This window comes from Schistocerca americana, chromosome 5 (assembly GCF_021461395.2).
Source record: "Schistocerca americana isolate TAMUIC-IGC-003095 chromosome 5, iqSchAmer2.1, whole genome shotgun sequence".
Lineage (NCBI taxonomy): Eukaryota > Metazoa > Arthropoda > Insecta > Orthoptera > Acrididae > Schistocerca > Schistocerca americana.
In genome coordinates this window covers 188,546,471-188,561,757 of record NC_060123.1, presented here as the reverse complement: position 1 = coordinate 188,561,757, position 15,287 = coordinate 188,546,471, and the positions used below count along the sequence as shown (strand labels likewise).

Sequence of the window (15,287 nt, the reverse complement as noted above, 5' to 3'; positions counted from 1 at the left end):
TACTGGCTTCACGTCAGAGCGGCTTCCGCCAGGGGCGCTCTACCACTGATAATCTTGTGTCCCTCGAGTCTGCTACCCGAACAGCCTATTCCAGACGCCAACACCTCGTTGCCATCTTTTTTGATCTACGAAACGCGTATGACACCACCTGGCAACATCATATCCTTGCCACATTATATGGGTGGGGTCTCCAAGGACCGCTCCCGATTTTTGTCCAGAATTTCCTGTCGATCCGTGCTTTCCATGTCCAATCCCACAGTTCCCCCCATATCCGGGAGAATGGGGTCCCGCAGGGCTCTGTAATGAATGTATCGCTATTTTTAGTGGCCAACAGCGGTCTAGCAGCGCAGCTGTAGGGCCATCTGTCTCACCCTCTCTGTATGCAGACAACGTCTGCATTTTGTACTATTCACCAGTACTGGTGTTGCTGAGCAGTGCCTACAGGGAGCCATCCACAAAGCGCATCATGGGCTCTCGCCCATGGCTTCCAGTTTTCGGCCGCAAAGTCGTGTTTCACGCACTTCTGTCAGCCTCACACCGTTCATCCAGAACCAGAACTTTACTTTCATGATGATCCACTCACTATAGTGGAGACATATCAATTCTTAGGACTGGTTTTCGACTCCCGATTGACTTGGCTACCTCATCTTCGTGAGCTTAAGCGGAAGTGCTGGCAGCACCTCAATGCCCTCCGCTGCCTGAGCAACACCAACTGGGGTCCAGATCGCTCCACTCTGCTGCAGCTCTACAAAGCCCTTGTTCAATCCCGCCTTGACTACGGTAGTCTGGTTTATGGTTTGGCGATGCCCTCAATGTTGTGTGTACTCGACCCAGTGCACCACTGTGTCATTCGCCTAGCGATGGGGATCTTTTAGAACAAGTCCGGTGACCAGGGTCCTGGTTGAGGCTAAAGTCCCTCCATTGTGGATCTGATGTGCTCAACTGCTCACCAGTTACATTGCACACATTCTTAGTTCTCCTGAGCATCTAAATTACTGTCTCCTTTTTCCACCTGTGGCAGTTCATCTCCCGCATCGGCAGCCCAGGTCAGAGCTAACGATTGCAGTTCGCGTGTGATCCCTTCTGTATGAACTGGAGTCCTTCCCTTTACCATCTCCCATGCAGGTCCATCCGCATACACCTCCATGGTGTACTCTTAGGCTGCAGATTCGTCTGGACCTTTCGCATGACTTTAAGGACTCAGTTACTCCTTCCGCTCTCTGCTGTCACTTCCTGTTGATTCTTGACATGTTCCTAGGCTCTGAAGTGGTTTACACTGATGGCTCGATGGCTGATGCCCGTGTTGGCTTTGCCTACATTCACTGAGGCTATTTTGTGCAGCATTCCTTGCCCAATGTCTGCAGTGTATTCATTAAGGAGACTACGAATGTGTGGAAGACTTTCATGCAGGCCTCTCTCAGGGAATCAGTTGTCCTCTGCCGTCTCCGCATTGGCCACTCTTGGGCGACCCATGGTTACCTCCTGCGCCGTGCAGACCCGCCTGAGTGTCGGTGCAGCACCCGGTTGACAATGGCCCATATTCTGGTGCACTGTCCCACTTTGACTGCCCTGCGACCAAATCTTGGGTAGCCGGACTCGTTACTGGTAATTTTATGCTTCATCGGTTGATTTAGTTTTACGTTTTATTCGTGAGGGTTGGTTTTATCATTTGATCTAAGTTTTAGCACGTCCTTCATACCTCTGTGTTCTCCACCCTAGTGCTTCTAGGGTGGAGGTTTTAATGTGTTTGAGTGCCTGGCTTCTCCTTTTTTGTTCTCATGGTCAGCCAGCCATGGTAATCTGCTTTGTTTTTTTAATCTCTTCATCCCGTTTCTTGCGTTTCTGTGGTTTTCTTGTCCCCTTTTGCCCATTTACATGTCGCCCTTCATTGTTCTTGTGATTTTTCCTTTCATTCCGTTTTGTGTTGTCAGTCTCGTTTGTATTATTCTCACACTTGTGGCATTATTTTATTCGGAACAACAATCAGATGACCTCGTAGTTTGGTCCCTTACCCCTCTTAATCCAACCAATCAACCTTCTCAATGGCAAGATAGGTTAGTTGTCCCAATCCTTAAGCCAGGCAAGAACCCAATGTCTCTCGACATTTACTGGGTGATTAGTCTGACCAACTCACTCTGTAAGCAGCTTGAAAGGTTGTTTGCCCACAGATTATGTTGGTCCTCAAATCTCGTGGCCTTTTGCCTCTCCATTAGTGTGGTTTTCAGCAGGGATGACCCACAACCAACCATCTGTTTAGGGTGGAAGCAACAATGAGTCAGACATTTTTCTAAATGCCAGCACATTATCACATTCCTTTTTGACCTGAGTAAGGCATATGACACCTCTTGGCATCATCACAATTTATACGCTGTCCATGACAGTGGTGTTAGAGGCCATATACCGATTTTTATTTGTGAGGCTTTGTCCCACTGTCGGCACTTCATTCAGCTCCCCACAGGTCCAAGAGAATGGCATCCCACGGGACTCTGGATGAATGACTTCTGTTGGGCCACTGGTCACCTCTGTGTTGTATGTTGATGATTTTTGCATTTGATGCTGCTCCCTTACATAGCCGCTTCTGAATGCTATCTCAAAGGTGCCAGCCTGTAGGCCTCTGCATGTGCTCTTTTCCATGGTTTCCATTTTGCCCATACAAAAATGTGGGCCCTGCATTTCTGCTGCTGTACCATGGTCCATCCTGACCCTGAACTCTATTTAGGTACCCAGCACTTGGATGTTGAAGCACAGTCCGTTTCTTGGGCGTTGTTTTCAGTAAAAAGCTTACGTGGCTGTCCATATTTGTCGCCTGAAGACTAGCTGCATGTGCAACCTTAAAGGGCTCTGCTTCCTTGCCCAAACATCTTGCAGCAAGGTTCATGTTACTCTTATCTGTATTTACTGGCTCATGATTTTGTCCCGAGTGAACTATGGTTGCCAGACATGTAGCTCAGCAGCTCTTTCAGCATTGTGCATCTGATGACTAGTGCCTTCTGGACTAGTCCCATAGGCATTCTCCTTGTTGAGGTGGGGCTGTTTCCTCTTCAGATTCAATGGTACCAGCTCTTGGCCGCCTACGCAATCACCATTTAACAACTTCCTGATCAACTTTTATATCCCATTCTCTTTGCCTATGAAGGGTGTCCTCGTCCTGCTACCCATCTTTGAATGGGATTAAAAGTTGGAATGCGCTTCACTTTCTTCTGCCAAGAGCTCCATCTCCTCTCCCTGGACTATGCTCCCCATGTTTTCCTGTGAATTCCTGCATGTCAGGCTATGGATTAGGACTGATCTCTTCCAAGGTCCTAAGGTCTCAGTTATCCTCATGAGTTTTTGGTGTCTGTTAGGTTAGGTTCTTCAGGAGTTACAGGATGCTACCAGTCTTTTACAATGATGCTCTAAAACTGTAGATCAGGTGGGGTTGCTTTTACTTCTCCTGCTGATATGGAGAATTTTTCCCTGTAGTATGTTTGTGGCAAAACTGACAGCACATTTTATTGAAAGAGCCTCCCTTGACTGCGTTTTAATGTGTACAGACTCAATGAGCAATCTCCAGGTTGTCAATTGATGCTATTCATGCCATCCTTTGGTCTTCGCTATTCATGATCTGCTAGCTGACTTTTGTCATGCTGCCTCTTCAGTTGACTTTCTCTGGGTCCCAAGTCATGTGGATATTCTGAGGAATGAACTGGTCAACTATTTGGCTACAGGAGCACTTACTCTCTCCCCACTTGCTTTACTGATCCCATGTGGGAATTTGCAGGTGCATTTGAGATCTCTGCTCACTTTGAAATCTAATGATGTCTGGTGGGCTGTTGCCCCATGTAGTAAACTCTGCACAATCAAGGAACCTACTGCAACGTGGTGCTCTTCCTTCTATTCCTCCCAGAATAAATCCACAGTCCTATGTTGTCTCCACATTGATCATATCATGTTAACCATTGTTTTGTTTTGTGTAATGAGTGACCCCCACATTGTTCTTGTGGAGCCTTACTGAAAGTAGCTTGTGTTTTCGTGGAATGCCCCCCCCCCCCCCCCCCCCATTTTTCCCCCACTGTGCTAAGTATAGACTACCGTACTTATTGCCTCTAATATCGGGGGACGATTCATGGATGGATGATCTGGTTCTCAGTTTTCTCTGTGAAAGATTCATGGATGGATGATCTGGTTCTCAGTTTTCTCTGTGAAAGTAGTTTTTATTCTTAGGTATAAGGTTTTAATCTACCCCTGGAGCAGGGAAGGGGAGGGCTGGATGGGAATGGTGCATCTCCCGCTGCTGTACACTAGGTGTGCGGGTTCCCCGACCCTAACCCCTATACCAGGCTACTCTTTCAACCTCTTTTGCTCGTTTTAATTGATTTTAGATTTAGTTTGTCTCCTTCCTGGCACACCCTGTTTTCGATTCTAGGTGTCTCACTCTGTTGAGTGGTGGGTGCTCTTGACTGTAGTGGGTCAGGGGTGGGACAGCTGTGGGTGGGACATTTATTGTCACTTGCAGAACCCTGTGTTTGTCCATCTGCTGACTGCCCTATTTCTTTTATCTTGCTTTTGTTCTTGACAGTACAAAAGATATACATTAAGTTTTTAGCCTTCTTGCTTTTACTGTTATGAACCTCCTGACTAGCAGGAAACATTCTCTGTGGACGTCTCTCAGACTGAGAGACTGATGGTCTTGTTGCTTGGTCCCTTGCATCCTCCCCCTGTCCCAGTCAACCAACCAACCAAATGTGGTCTTATTCTGCATGTACATGAGTTGCCTGAAATGTGTAGAGAAATTCCTGCCAGTCTCCCCAGTGTAACACACTTGTACTCATTACACAATATCTCGTACTGTAACTTAAGTTTTAAAATTGTATTGTTATTGTGCTATATGACCACTCCATTTGTGTTATTGTAAGATAGTTACTTTTTTTTACCATCTCTGCTGATGACTACAATGGACTGAAACTATGATCCTGCAAAATTATTAATTGCAATTGAGACTGTGTAAAAGTAAAAATTGTGATGTTGAAGTGTAGTTTTTTGATAGTATTTTTATTGACAGACTAACTGGTACCTTTCAGTACAACCATCCCACTACTGATATGCTGTGAAAACTTCGAGTTATATTGGCAAATAATGCATGATATTCCAGTAGGAGAAACAGTGTTTGTTATAGGAAACACTGTGGAATCCATTTCTTCCAGCCCATTCTATAGCAGTCTTTTCGTTGACCCCAGTTTCTAAATAATTTCCACGTTCTACCAACATTTTGGACTACTTATCTACCTATTTCCAAAACAGGTATCCATCTAGTATCTGCCAAATGAACCATGACAACAGTTATTCAGTGGACATATAAGAATTAATTTTCTAAGCCCCTCCCATCATCCATACTTATTTTGTAGAGGTAGGAAATCCCTCAAAAAGATACAATTTTATGAAATTTATTAGCAGCCCAGATTCAAATATTTACAGCTTCTGGTTCACTAATAAATTTAATAAAATTGTAACAGATTTGTGGATTTCCTTGCTCTGTGAGACAAATTGTGCTATTGTGGACGCACTGCAACTTGCCGCTGTATGGAAGTGCATCAAGATATCACTGTTTTAAGTTTTCTGTCATTTTCCGAAATCACTTGAGATAAATGTTGGGACGATTTGTTTGGAAATAAAAGCACAATCAGTTCAATCCACAATATTTGTCCAACAGTGATAACAGTGATAATACTCTTTTTAGAATGGGTACATATTTAATAATGCCGAATAAACCCTTCTCCTATTTTTCCTCCTCCTGTTGTAGAGTCAAAGAATAGGCCCTTTAAAATGATTGTGTTAGTGTGAAGAAAATTCTTGTAATGTTTTTTGTTTTCGTATGCTCTTTTTACAAGAGTCTCTTAAATGCTTGTGGGGTATTAAGATGGAAAAGAATCTTTCTGGTGTTTTCCATAACAAGAATTCGTATTACCTTGTAGCAGTATTCCATTTAGATACACAATGCTGTATTCATAATATTTTGTCATGCAAATCTTTACACAAATACTATCAGTTTTTAATGTGCTTCAAAAGGATCATTTTTTCCAGTCATGAATCTTGATCTGAAGGCTGCTCCTCGTTCGAATGGTGTATTGAAACAAGTATTCCAGCTGAAGACAGCTCAGAAAGATGGGTAGGCCAATCTTATGACTTTCCTTTTTCCATGTATTATGTTTCATGACTCTGTATGTAAATATAAATGAAGATTTGGAAAATTATACTTCTTCTCTGGTCATGACTGCAATTTAATGTCAGCTCAGCTGAAATATTTTTTATTACATTCATTCTGTAATTATATTAATAATGCTAAATTTTTATTGTTAAAATTTATAATTACACTCTAAAATGATAATATAAGGTAACAGATAGTTTGCTACTCATTGTGAAGGTGACATATTGAGCTGCAAACATTCACAGCAAAAGGACTGTTGCACATTTAGCTTTCAGCCAAAGCCTTCTTCAGTAAAGGAAACACACACACACACACACACACACACACACACACACACTTGACCACCATCTCTAGCAACTCAGACCGGAAAGCATGAGGTGTGCTTTCTTGTGTGAATGCATGTGTGTGTGTTTCCTTTTCTGAAGAAGGCTTTAGCTGAAAGCTAAATATATAACTGTCTTTTCATTGTGCCTATCTGCAACTCAACATGTCATCTTTATGGTGAGTAGAAGTCTATCTTTTTCCTTTTTTGTTGATATTCCAACCCAGAGTTCTATTGTTTGAAATGATAAATTTAAGACAAGAATCTTTTCTGGCATTTGGCAGCAAATAAATGTTCTTAACATTTTGCTTGCAGTGCCCGTCTCATAACCAGGTAAGCGTCTTGGCTTCTTATCAATGTGTTGTATGTGGTGACCACCACTGAATTCTTGGGTTAATGGTTGGTAAATGCCTCACTTAGCAGATATATAAGTGATCAGAGAATGCAGGCTTTCATTTCCGGTATTTGCATCCTTGCTGAATTTTTCTTTATGGACATTAGCCCGTGGTCTGTGGTTTATTTGTGTGCTAACATTGTGTCTTCTAATTCTGAAGACACCATCAGAGACTATTAAGACCCTGATAACAGTTTCCAACATAAACGAGCTCAGAAAGCCAAGCTGTTTAAACGTACCCATGCAACAGTCAGGTAATGACATAAGTAGACCATTGCCTCAGATAGCAGAGTTGTGCTGACATGTGTTATGGATCTTGTAATGGTAGAGAGTTGACACTGTTTCCTTTATTTACCACAAGGCTCTCAGTTTGTCTATTTCAATCCTTCTTGTTTTCTGTTAAAGTTGTTTTGTACTTTTGAATATCTGTGGCCACTCTGTGCATTGTAGCATAGTAATGACAGGATCTTGAAAAAACTGTAATATCAGAGAGTCATGCAGTTGTATGGTTCTGGTGCATGATCTGCTACTGCCGATTTATCTGTGTTTCCCAGATGACAGTTGCCCTTGTGTTTCTTAAGCCCAGTGTTGAAACTTCTTTTTATAGTTTGTATGTACACTGACTACATGTGCTACAGACTTTATGTACTTCTGCTTTGGCAAGCATCAGATGTAGATCCATTGCAGTATGCAAATATTCATAGCACTTTCTTATTACTTTAAGGTACACGGGGGATTCTAATGGTTTCGGAGACAAGAGAAGCGGTGCAAAGCTGGATTGCGAACTTCATGCTCCTCTTACTACAGTTGACTTACTTGAAACTTTTAGCCAATCCTCTTCTCTGGATATGCGGCTGCGTCGATGTCCACAACTTCTTCTCCGAAGAAATAATGCTGGTTAGAGGAACTAACGAATACTCTCTCTCTCTCTCTCTCTCTCTCTCTCTCTCTCTCTCTCTCTCTCTCTCTCACTAGAAATAACTCAGTAACCTCTTACTTTCAGTTCAGTTCAGGTATATTTTCATCCCCACAAGTTTCACATAAGCATACAAATTCTTGTAAGTCAACTATGATGACAACCATTAGATAAAATTAAACATAATCACAATTACCTGGTTTTTACAACTAAATAATTTATAGTCATCCCCAGCATCTTGCTTCGTTCAGAGCTAATATATGAAGTAAGTTAAAAGTCTATAGTCAAATGTTCGTGTTTTTTTTTTTTTTTTTTTTTTTTTTACAAAACAATCACATTCACTAACACAGCAAAGAGTAACATTTAATTACTCCGTGTCCTCTCCTACGGCGTCTGTGGCACTTGTGGCAAACACTTGTCGGTGCCGCAGCTCCTGTCTTCCCATGATAAACGTCAATCCTGCACACACAGACATGTGCAGTAAATAGGCTCTCTCTCACACTTACCTTTAAAATATTGCATGTTCGAGACGGCAGAAAGTTGAGTGGTTCCAGAATTTACGTGTAAATTCTCGAAACACTACAGGATGTTGGTGTAGAGGGAGGTGGCATCATTGGTAATAAGCAAGATGTGTGGTGAGAGTGGGACAGTCACAGATTTCAGACGATCTGGGAAATGATTGGTGTTGTTAATATAGGAGACTTTGTCTCAGGTGTTGATCAACATCTCCTTGCTCTCTCCAGCAATTTAACTTAGCGTACCTCTTCATTATTTAACTAGCATTTCCGGAAAGTAGCGTAAAGTTTAACTTGTTGTTTCAGAAACTTTGCACTTTTGTTTTTGTTTACACACAGTTGCGTATAGGCCAAATTTGTGTAACCATATTTTCGTGTTTATCTGTAATTTAACTGACTTATTCTTAATAAATTATTACGTTTATCATGAGTGAAAAGTGCTTGACTTGCCGTAGAATTGTTAGGTCGGGGCTTTGGTGTGATGGGTGCTGTAGTTTTTTCCATGTGGGTGACTGTAGTGGCGTGGGAATAGGGGAAGTAAATGAGACTCATCAGTGGTTTTGTAGGATTTGTAGTAGAGATAGGAAGATACTGGAACAGGAGGGGAAAATTGCTGCCCTTCAGGCTGAGTTAGACAAGGCCAGGGGAGATCTTGACAGGTTAAGGAGGGAGAAGGGTAAAGAGAGGTGGGAAGTGGCAACAGGCAACAGGAGGAACAGGCCTAGAACTTTGTCTGACAGCTTTATGGTGAATGTGGAAAATAGATTTGACTAGTTGCTTCAGTTAGAAGCTGGTGAGCCTCAAGCAGTTACAGGTGTAGACAGGGCACAACAAACTTTCAGCAGCAAATTGAAAAGTAAGAATGTAGGGAAATCAGTAAAGAGAAAGAAAGTGTTGTTGTTAGGTAGTTCCCATGGAAGAGGTGTTGGCCAACTCTTGCAGGATGAACTAGGATCAGAATACCAGGTCACCAATTTTTTTAAACCTAGTGCTGGTCTGGAGCAGGTGACAGAGGATTTAGGATCACTTTGCAAAGATTTCACTAAGGAAGACACCGTGGTTATAGTGGGTGGGGCAGGTAACAGTATTGACAGATATCCTGGGTACAGCATAGAGTGTGACCTGGCGAAGATTGCATCAGCATCGAGGCATACCAGTGTTGAGTTTGTATCTGTTCTTGGGCGCCATGACCGACCTCATTTGAACTCTTCTGTCAAGAGAGTTAATTTGGAGCTGGAACGGCTGCTCATGTCGGGTGCGGGGTCACACATTGGTGTGGTTCATGTTGATTCTGTCAGTAGGTGGGATTATACTAGGCATGGCCTTCACCTCAACAGGAAGGGGAAGGGTAAATTGGCTGGGGAAATAGCAGGAAAGTTAAAGGGGGGAGGCACTGTCATGAGTGGTAAAATACCAGTGGTTATAGGATTCAGAAAAGACCCTTTTTTAGGGTAGGGAGGACAGAAAGAAAACAAATTTTAAGAGAGGTTAGAACTGAGACAAACCTTCAGTTTGAGAAAGAAATCAAAAAACATAATTCCAGCTTATTACATCAACATAAACAGCCATTGGTTAAGAATTTTCAACTGTCAGCAGATATTTTAACTCCATCCAATTTTAAGTCAGTCAATGTGAAATGTCAGCTATCTTTATTGCATCAAAATATTCGAGGACTGAGAAATAAAATTAATGAATTAACTATCTGCATAGATGAATTAGAGTCTTCAAACCCAGCTGACATAATCTGCCTCTCTGAACATCATGTGACCACTGGTATAGAACTTTTAAGTGTTACAGGGTTTAGGTTAGCATCTCACTATTGTAGATCAGAAATGGAGAAAGGAGGAGTTGCCACATTCATCAGGAACTGTCATAAATTTAAGAACATAGACATTCATAAATTTTGCCTAGAACAGCATATGGAAGCATGTGCAACAGAATTAGAATTTCACAAAAAATCTTTCATAATATTAAGTGTATATCGAGCACCTGCAGGTAACTTTAATCTGTTTGTAAACCACCTTGAAGCTGTACTGGCCCATTTAACAACCAAAAACAAAGAAATAGTGGTTGCTGGTGATTTCAATGTAGATTTCCTTAAAGACTCTCCCAATAAGAACCTATTTGAGTTAGTAACACTATCATTCAACTTAATTCCCACAGTAAAGTTCCCCACTAGGATAACCACTTGCTCACAAACAGCCATTGATAATATCTTTATAGAAAAGTCAAATGAACAAAATTATATTACAAAACCAATAGTCAATGGCCTCTCAGACCATGACATGCAGTTCCTTCTGTTAAATGTTAATACTGAACAAGATATAAAATCTGTTAAATCTGAGCTCAAGAGGGTAATCAGTAAGCCAAAAATTGATTATTTTAGGACATTCCTCAGAGACATTCACTGGACTGATGTTTACAGTGCTCATGGCATGAATGAAAAATATAACATTTTTGCTAATAAAGTGCTTACCTTATTTGAACACTGCTTTCCCCCAAAACTTACCAAGGTTAGAGCAAAGTCTACAAAGAAGCCATGGATTACTCGAGGAATAGGGGTATCTTGTAAAACAAAAAGAAAACTGTATCTGTCAATCCGAAACATTTCCAATGTTGATGCTATAGCACATTATAAGAAATACTGCAAAATATTAAAGACTGTAATACGGATGTCAAAGCAAATATATTACAAGGAAAAGATAGTCATATCAGATAACAAAATAAAGACAATATGGGATATAGTGAAGGAGGAGACCGGTAGAACCAGACATGAAGAGGAACAAATAGCATTAAGAGTAAATGATGCATTGGTGACAGATGTGTATAGTGTTGCAGAACTTTTTAACAAACATTTTATAACTGTTACTGAAAAGATGGGGTTGTCAGGTTCGGTAGATGCTGCTATGGATTACCTTAGACCAGACATTTCAAGTAACTTCCATAATATGAATTTGACCCTCACTACCCCAACAGAAATAATGTCCATCATAAAATCTTTAAAATCAAAAACATCTAGTGGGTATGATGAAATATCAACAAAGTTAATTAAAGAATGTGATTGTGATTGACAATCAGTGACGTCATAAGCGCGTGACTGCGTGTGAGATCGCTCTCTAAGTTTTCATCTATTTTTAGTTTTCAGATATATATTTTAACTGTTTTTGTGATAATATTTACTATATAAGTGACTTATTAGTGGTTTCTTCATTCACCTCTGCATTTCGTGTGTTGTGGCCTGATATTTGTGAGTGTTTCGTATCGAGCAACTTAACCTCTTACCCGTGTTTACATTCCGCGCTGACCAGTTGCAGCTGTAGCGGCGCATCGAAAGCTAAGTACTAATTAATTGTTTGTGTATAGTAGTTTATTTAGGAACTTTAGTAGTCTTCAACCGGTGTTCTTGGTGTTTTCCGGTGAAATAACTTCAGAAGAAATTTTTGCGAACTGCTTTCAGTTTCGTTACTGTCATTAGACGTTTGATTTTCTTTCTGTGTTAGTATTTTGTTATATTCTCATTTGTTGTTGATTAATACTGTCAATAATAGTAGTTACTTCCCTTGTAGAGCAAGTTTGTGATAATTGTAGTCAGTTTTTAACATCTTCTTGTTGTAGTAGCGGAACTTAGATAAAGTTGTTTTCTTGTTTCAATAATTGTAAAATTTTACCATGAGTGAGAAGTGTGGGCTTTGCCGTAGGTTCGTGAGTAGTGGATTGCGGTGTGAGACTTGTTCGAAGTATTTTCACTGGGGGGAATGCAGTGGGGAAGCCAGTGGGCATTCTGGTGAGATCCTCTCCTGGAACTGCAGGTTATGTAGCAAGAGTAAGTTGATAGAGGAGCAGGAGCGTAAGATCTGTGCCCTTCAGGTGCAGTTGAAAAACGCACAGGAGGAGCTAGATAGGATGAGGAGGGAGAAGGGGGTTGGGGAATGGGAGCTGGCTGTTGGCAAGAGATCTGCTAGGAGAAGGAGATTTTCAGATAGTTTTACTATTGGTGTTTGTAATAGATATGACCAACTGTCAGAGTCTAGTGGAGAGGAATCTCTAGTAGCTGTAGATGTAGGAAGTATGCAGCAGACCTCAGCAGTTACGGTGGCTAGGACAGTTGCAAAGTCTAAGAGAAAGAAGAAGGTTCTGCTGTTAGGTAGTTCTCATGGTAGAGGTGTAGGCCAGCAGTTGCAGGAAGTTTTGGGAAGTGAGTACCAGGTCACCAGCATTGTGAAGCCTAATGCAGGATTGGCTCAGGTGACTTTTAACATAGGGGGGTTATGTAGGGATTTTACTAAAGAGGATCAGGTAGTGATTGTGGGTGGGGCTGGTAATAGTATTGATAGGGATGGGAAGTATGACATAGATGGTGACCTGGAAAAGATAGCCACTCAGACTGGCAACACGAATGTGCATTTCGTGGAACTGTTTCAGCGTCACGATCGGCCTCATCTTAATATAGCCGTCAGGCGTAATAACATGAGACTTGGGGGTGCGCTGATGACAGAAGGCATGGGGCACATTTCAGTGGTGTCGGTGGAGTCTATCAGCAGGACGGGTTTCACTAGACATGGCCTGCACCTCAACAGGTATGGGAAGGGGAGGTTGGCAAAACTTATAGGTGACAGCATAGGTGGGGGTGGTTGGATCACTCATGGGAAAATTCCGGTAGTTGTGGGTGTTAGAGCTGTACCTTTTTTAGATTGAAGTCAGCTGATAGGTATTCCTGCTTAAGGGAAGTCTCTCTAACAAAGAAACCACTTTCTACAAAGCTTGGGTATCCGATTAATGAGGGAATTAGTATATTTCATCAAAATATACAAGGTATTCGAGATAAAGTTAGTGAACTGCTTATAGATGTTGACTCTGAAATTATTGGTATATCTGAACACTTCTTAAATAAGGAGATAATTCAGAGGCTTCCTTTACCAGGATACAGGTTGGCTGGCAGCTTTTCTAGGAGCTCTTTGCGGTGTGGGGGAGTAGCCATGTATGTGAAAAACGGTATCCCATTTGAGTCAATTGATGTTTCAAAGTACTGCACTGAAAAGGTGTTTGAATGTTGTGCAGGTGTGGTTAAATTTAGTGGAGCTAAACTTCTTACTGTTGTTATTTATAGATCCCCAGACTCCGATTTCACAACATTTTTGCTAAAGCTAGAGGAGGTTCTTGGTTCACTTTATAGGAAATACAAAAAGTTAGTTATATGTGGTGACTTCAATATTAATTGTATAAGTGATTGTGCAAGGAAAAGGGTGCTGGTAGACCTCCTTAATTCATATAATCTTATGCAAACCGTATTCTTTCCAACGAGAGTGCAAGGGAACAGTAGAACAACCATTGACAATATTTTTGTTCATTCGTCATTATTAGAAGGGCATTCTGTTAGCAAAAAAGTGAATGGCCTTTCAGATCATGATGCACAAATTTTAAGTCTAAAAGATTTTTGTGCTTCAACACATGTTAAATATAGTTACCAACTTTTTAGGAAAGCTGATCCAGTTGCTGTACAGACTTTTGTAAACCTTATCAAGGAACAAGATTGGCAAGATGTTTATAGTGCTGATACAGTAGACGATAAATATAATGCTTTCCTCAAGACTTTTCTCGTGCTCTTTGAAAATTGCTTTCCGTTAGAACGTTTAAAACAGGGTACTAGCACAAACAGGCAGCCTGGGTGGCTGACTAAAGGGATAAGAATATCTTGTAGAACAAAGTGGCAATTATATCAAAACGTTAGAAACAGTCAAAATCTAAATGCAGCAGCCCATTACAAACAGTATTGTAAGGTGCTTAAAAAAGTTATTAGGAAGGCAAAAAGTATGTGGTATGCAGATAGAATAGCTAAGTCTCAGGATAAAATTAAAACCATATGGTCAGTCGTAAAGGAAGTGGCTGGTCTGCAGAGACAGGTCGAGGATATAGAATCAGTGCGTAGTGGGGATGTCCGTGTTGCTGATAAGTCGCATATATGTACAGTACTTAATAATCACTTTCTGAATATAGCAGGTGAACTAAATAGAAACCTAGTCCCAACAGGGAATCATATAGCGCTCTTAGAAAAAAGTGTTCCGAGACTGTTACCTGAAATGCTCCTCCATGATACTGACAAGAGGGAGATTGAGTTAATAATTAAATCACTAAAGACCAAGAACTCTCATGGATATGACGGGGTATCTAGCAGAATACTGAAGTATTGTTCCACGTATATTAGCTCAGTACTTAGCCATATCTGTAACTTTTCCTTTAGCAGTGGTCGGTTTCCTGACCGATTAAAGTACTCGGTAGTGAAGCCACTTTATAAAAAGGGAGACAGGGATAATGTTGACAATTATAGACCTATTTCTATGCCATCGGTGTTTGCTAAAGTTATCGAGAGGCTTGTATATACAAGGTTACTGCAGCATTTAAATTCACATAATTTGCTGTCAAATGTACAGTTTGGTTTTAGAAATGGCTTAACAACTGAAAATGCTATATTCTCTTTTCTCTGTGAGGTTTTGGACGGATTAAATAAAAGGTTGAGAACGTTAGGTGTTTTCTTTGATTTAACGAAGGCTTTTGACTGTGTTGACCACAAAATATTACTGCAGAAGTTGGAACATTATGGAGTAAGGGGAGTAGCTTACAATTGGTTCGCCTCCTACTTTAAGAACAGAAAGCAGAAGGTAATCCTCCGCAATATTGAGAGTGGTAATGATGTTCAGTCCCAATGGGGCACTGTTAAATGGGGCGTTCCCCAAGGGTCGGTGCTGGGGCCACTGCTGTTCCTTATTTATGTAAATGATATGCCTTCTAGTATTACAGGTGATTCAAAAATATTTCTGTTTGCTGATGACACCACCTTGGTAGTGAAGGATCTTGTGTGTAATATTGAAACATTATCAAATAATGTAGTTCATGAAGTAAGTTCGTGGCTTGTGGAAAATAATTTGATGCTAAATCACAGTAAGACTCAGTTTTTACAG

The 15,287-nt window shown here is 41.0% G+C and overlaps 1 protein-coding gene across 4 annotated transcripts in view; it reads left to right on the top strand.

Annotated features, from left to right (window-relative positions):
* The window catches only part of LOC124615314 (TBC1 domain family member 31), a 282,280-nt gene that overhangs the window by 19,887 nt on the left and 247,106 nt on the right, over positions 1-15,287 (top strand). For all 4 annotated transcript variants that reach the window (XM_047143109.1, XM_047143107.1, XM_047143108.1 and 1 more), the window contains exon 2: positions 6,061-6,145. In XM_047143109.1, the coding sequence (XP_046999065.1) occupies positions 6,063-6,145 (83 nt within the window). In that variant the 5' untranslated portion in view covers positions 6,061-6,062. The remainder of the gene's footprint in view (positions 1-6,060; positions 6,146-15,287) is intronic.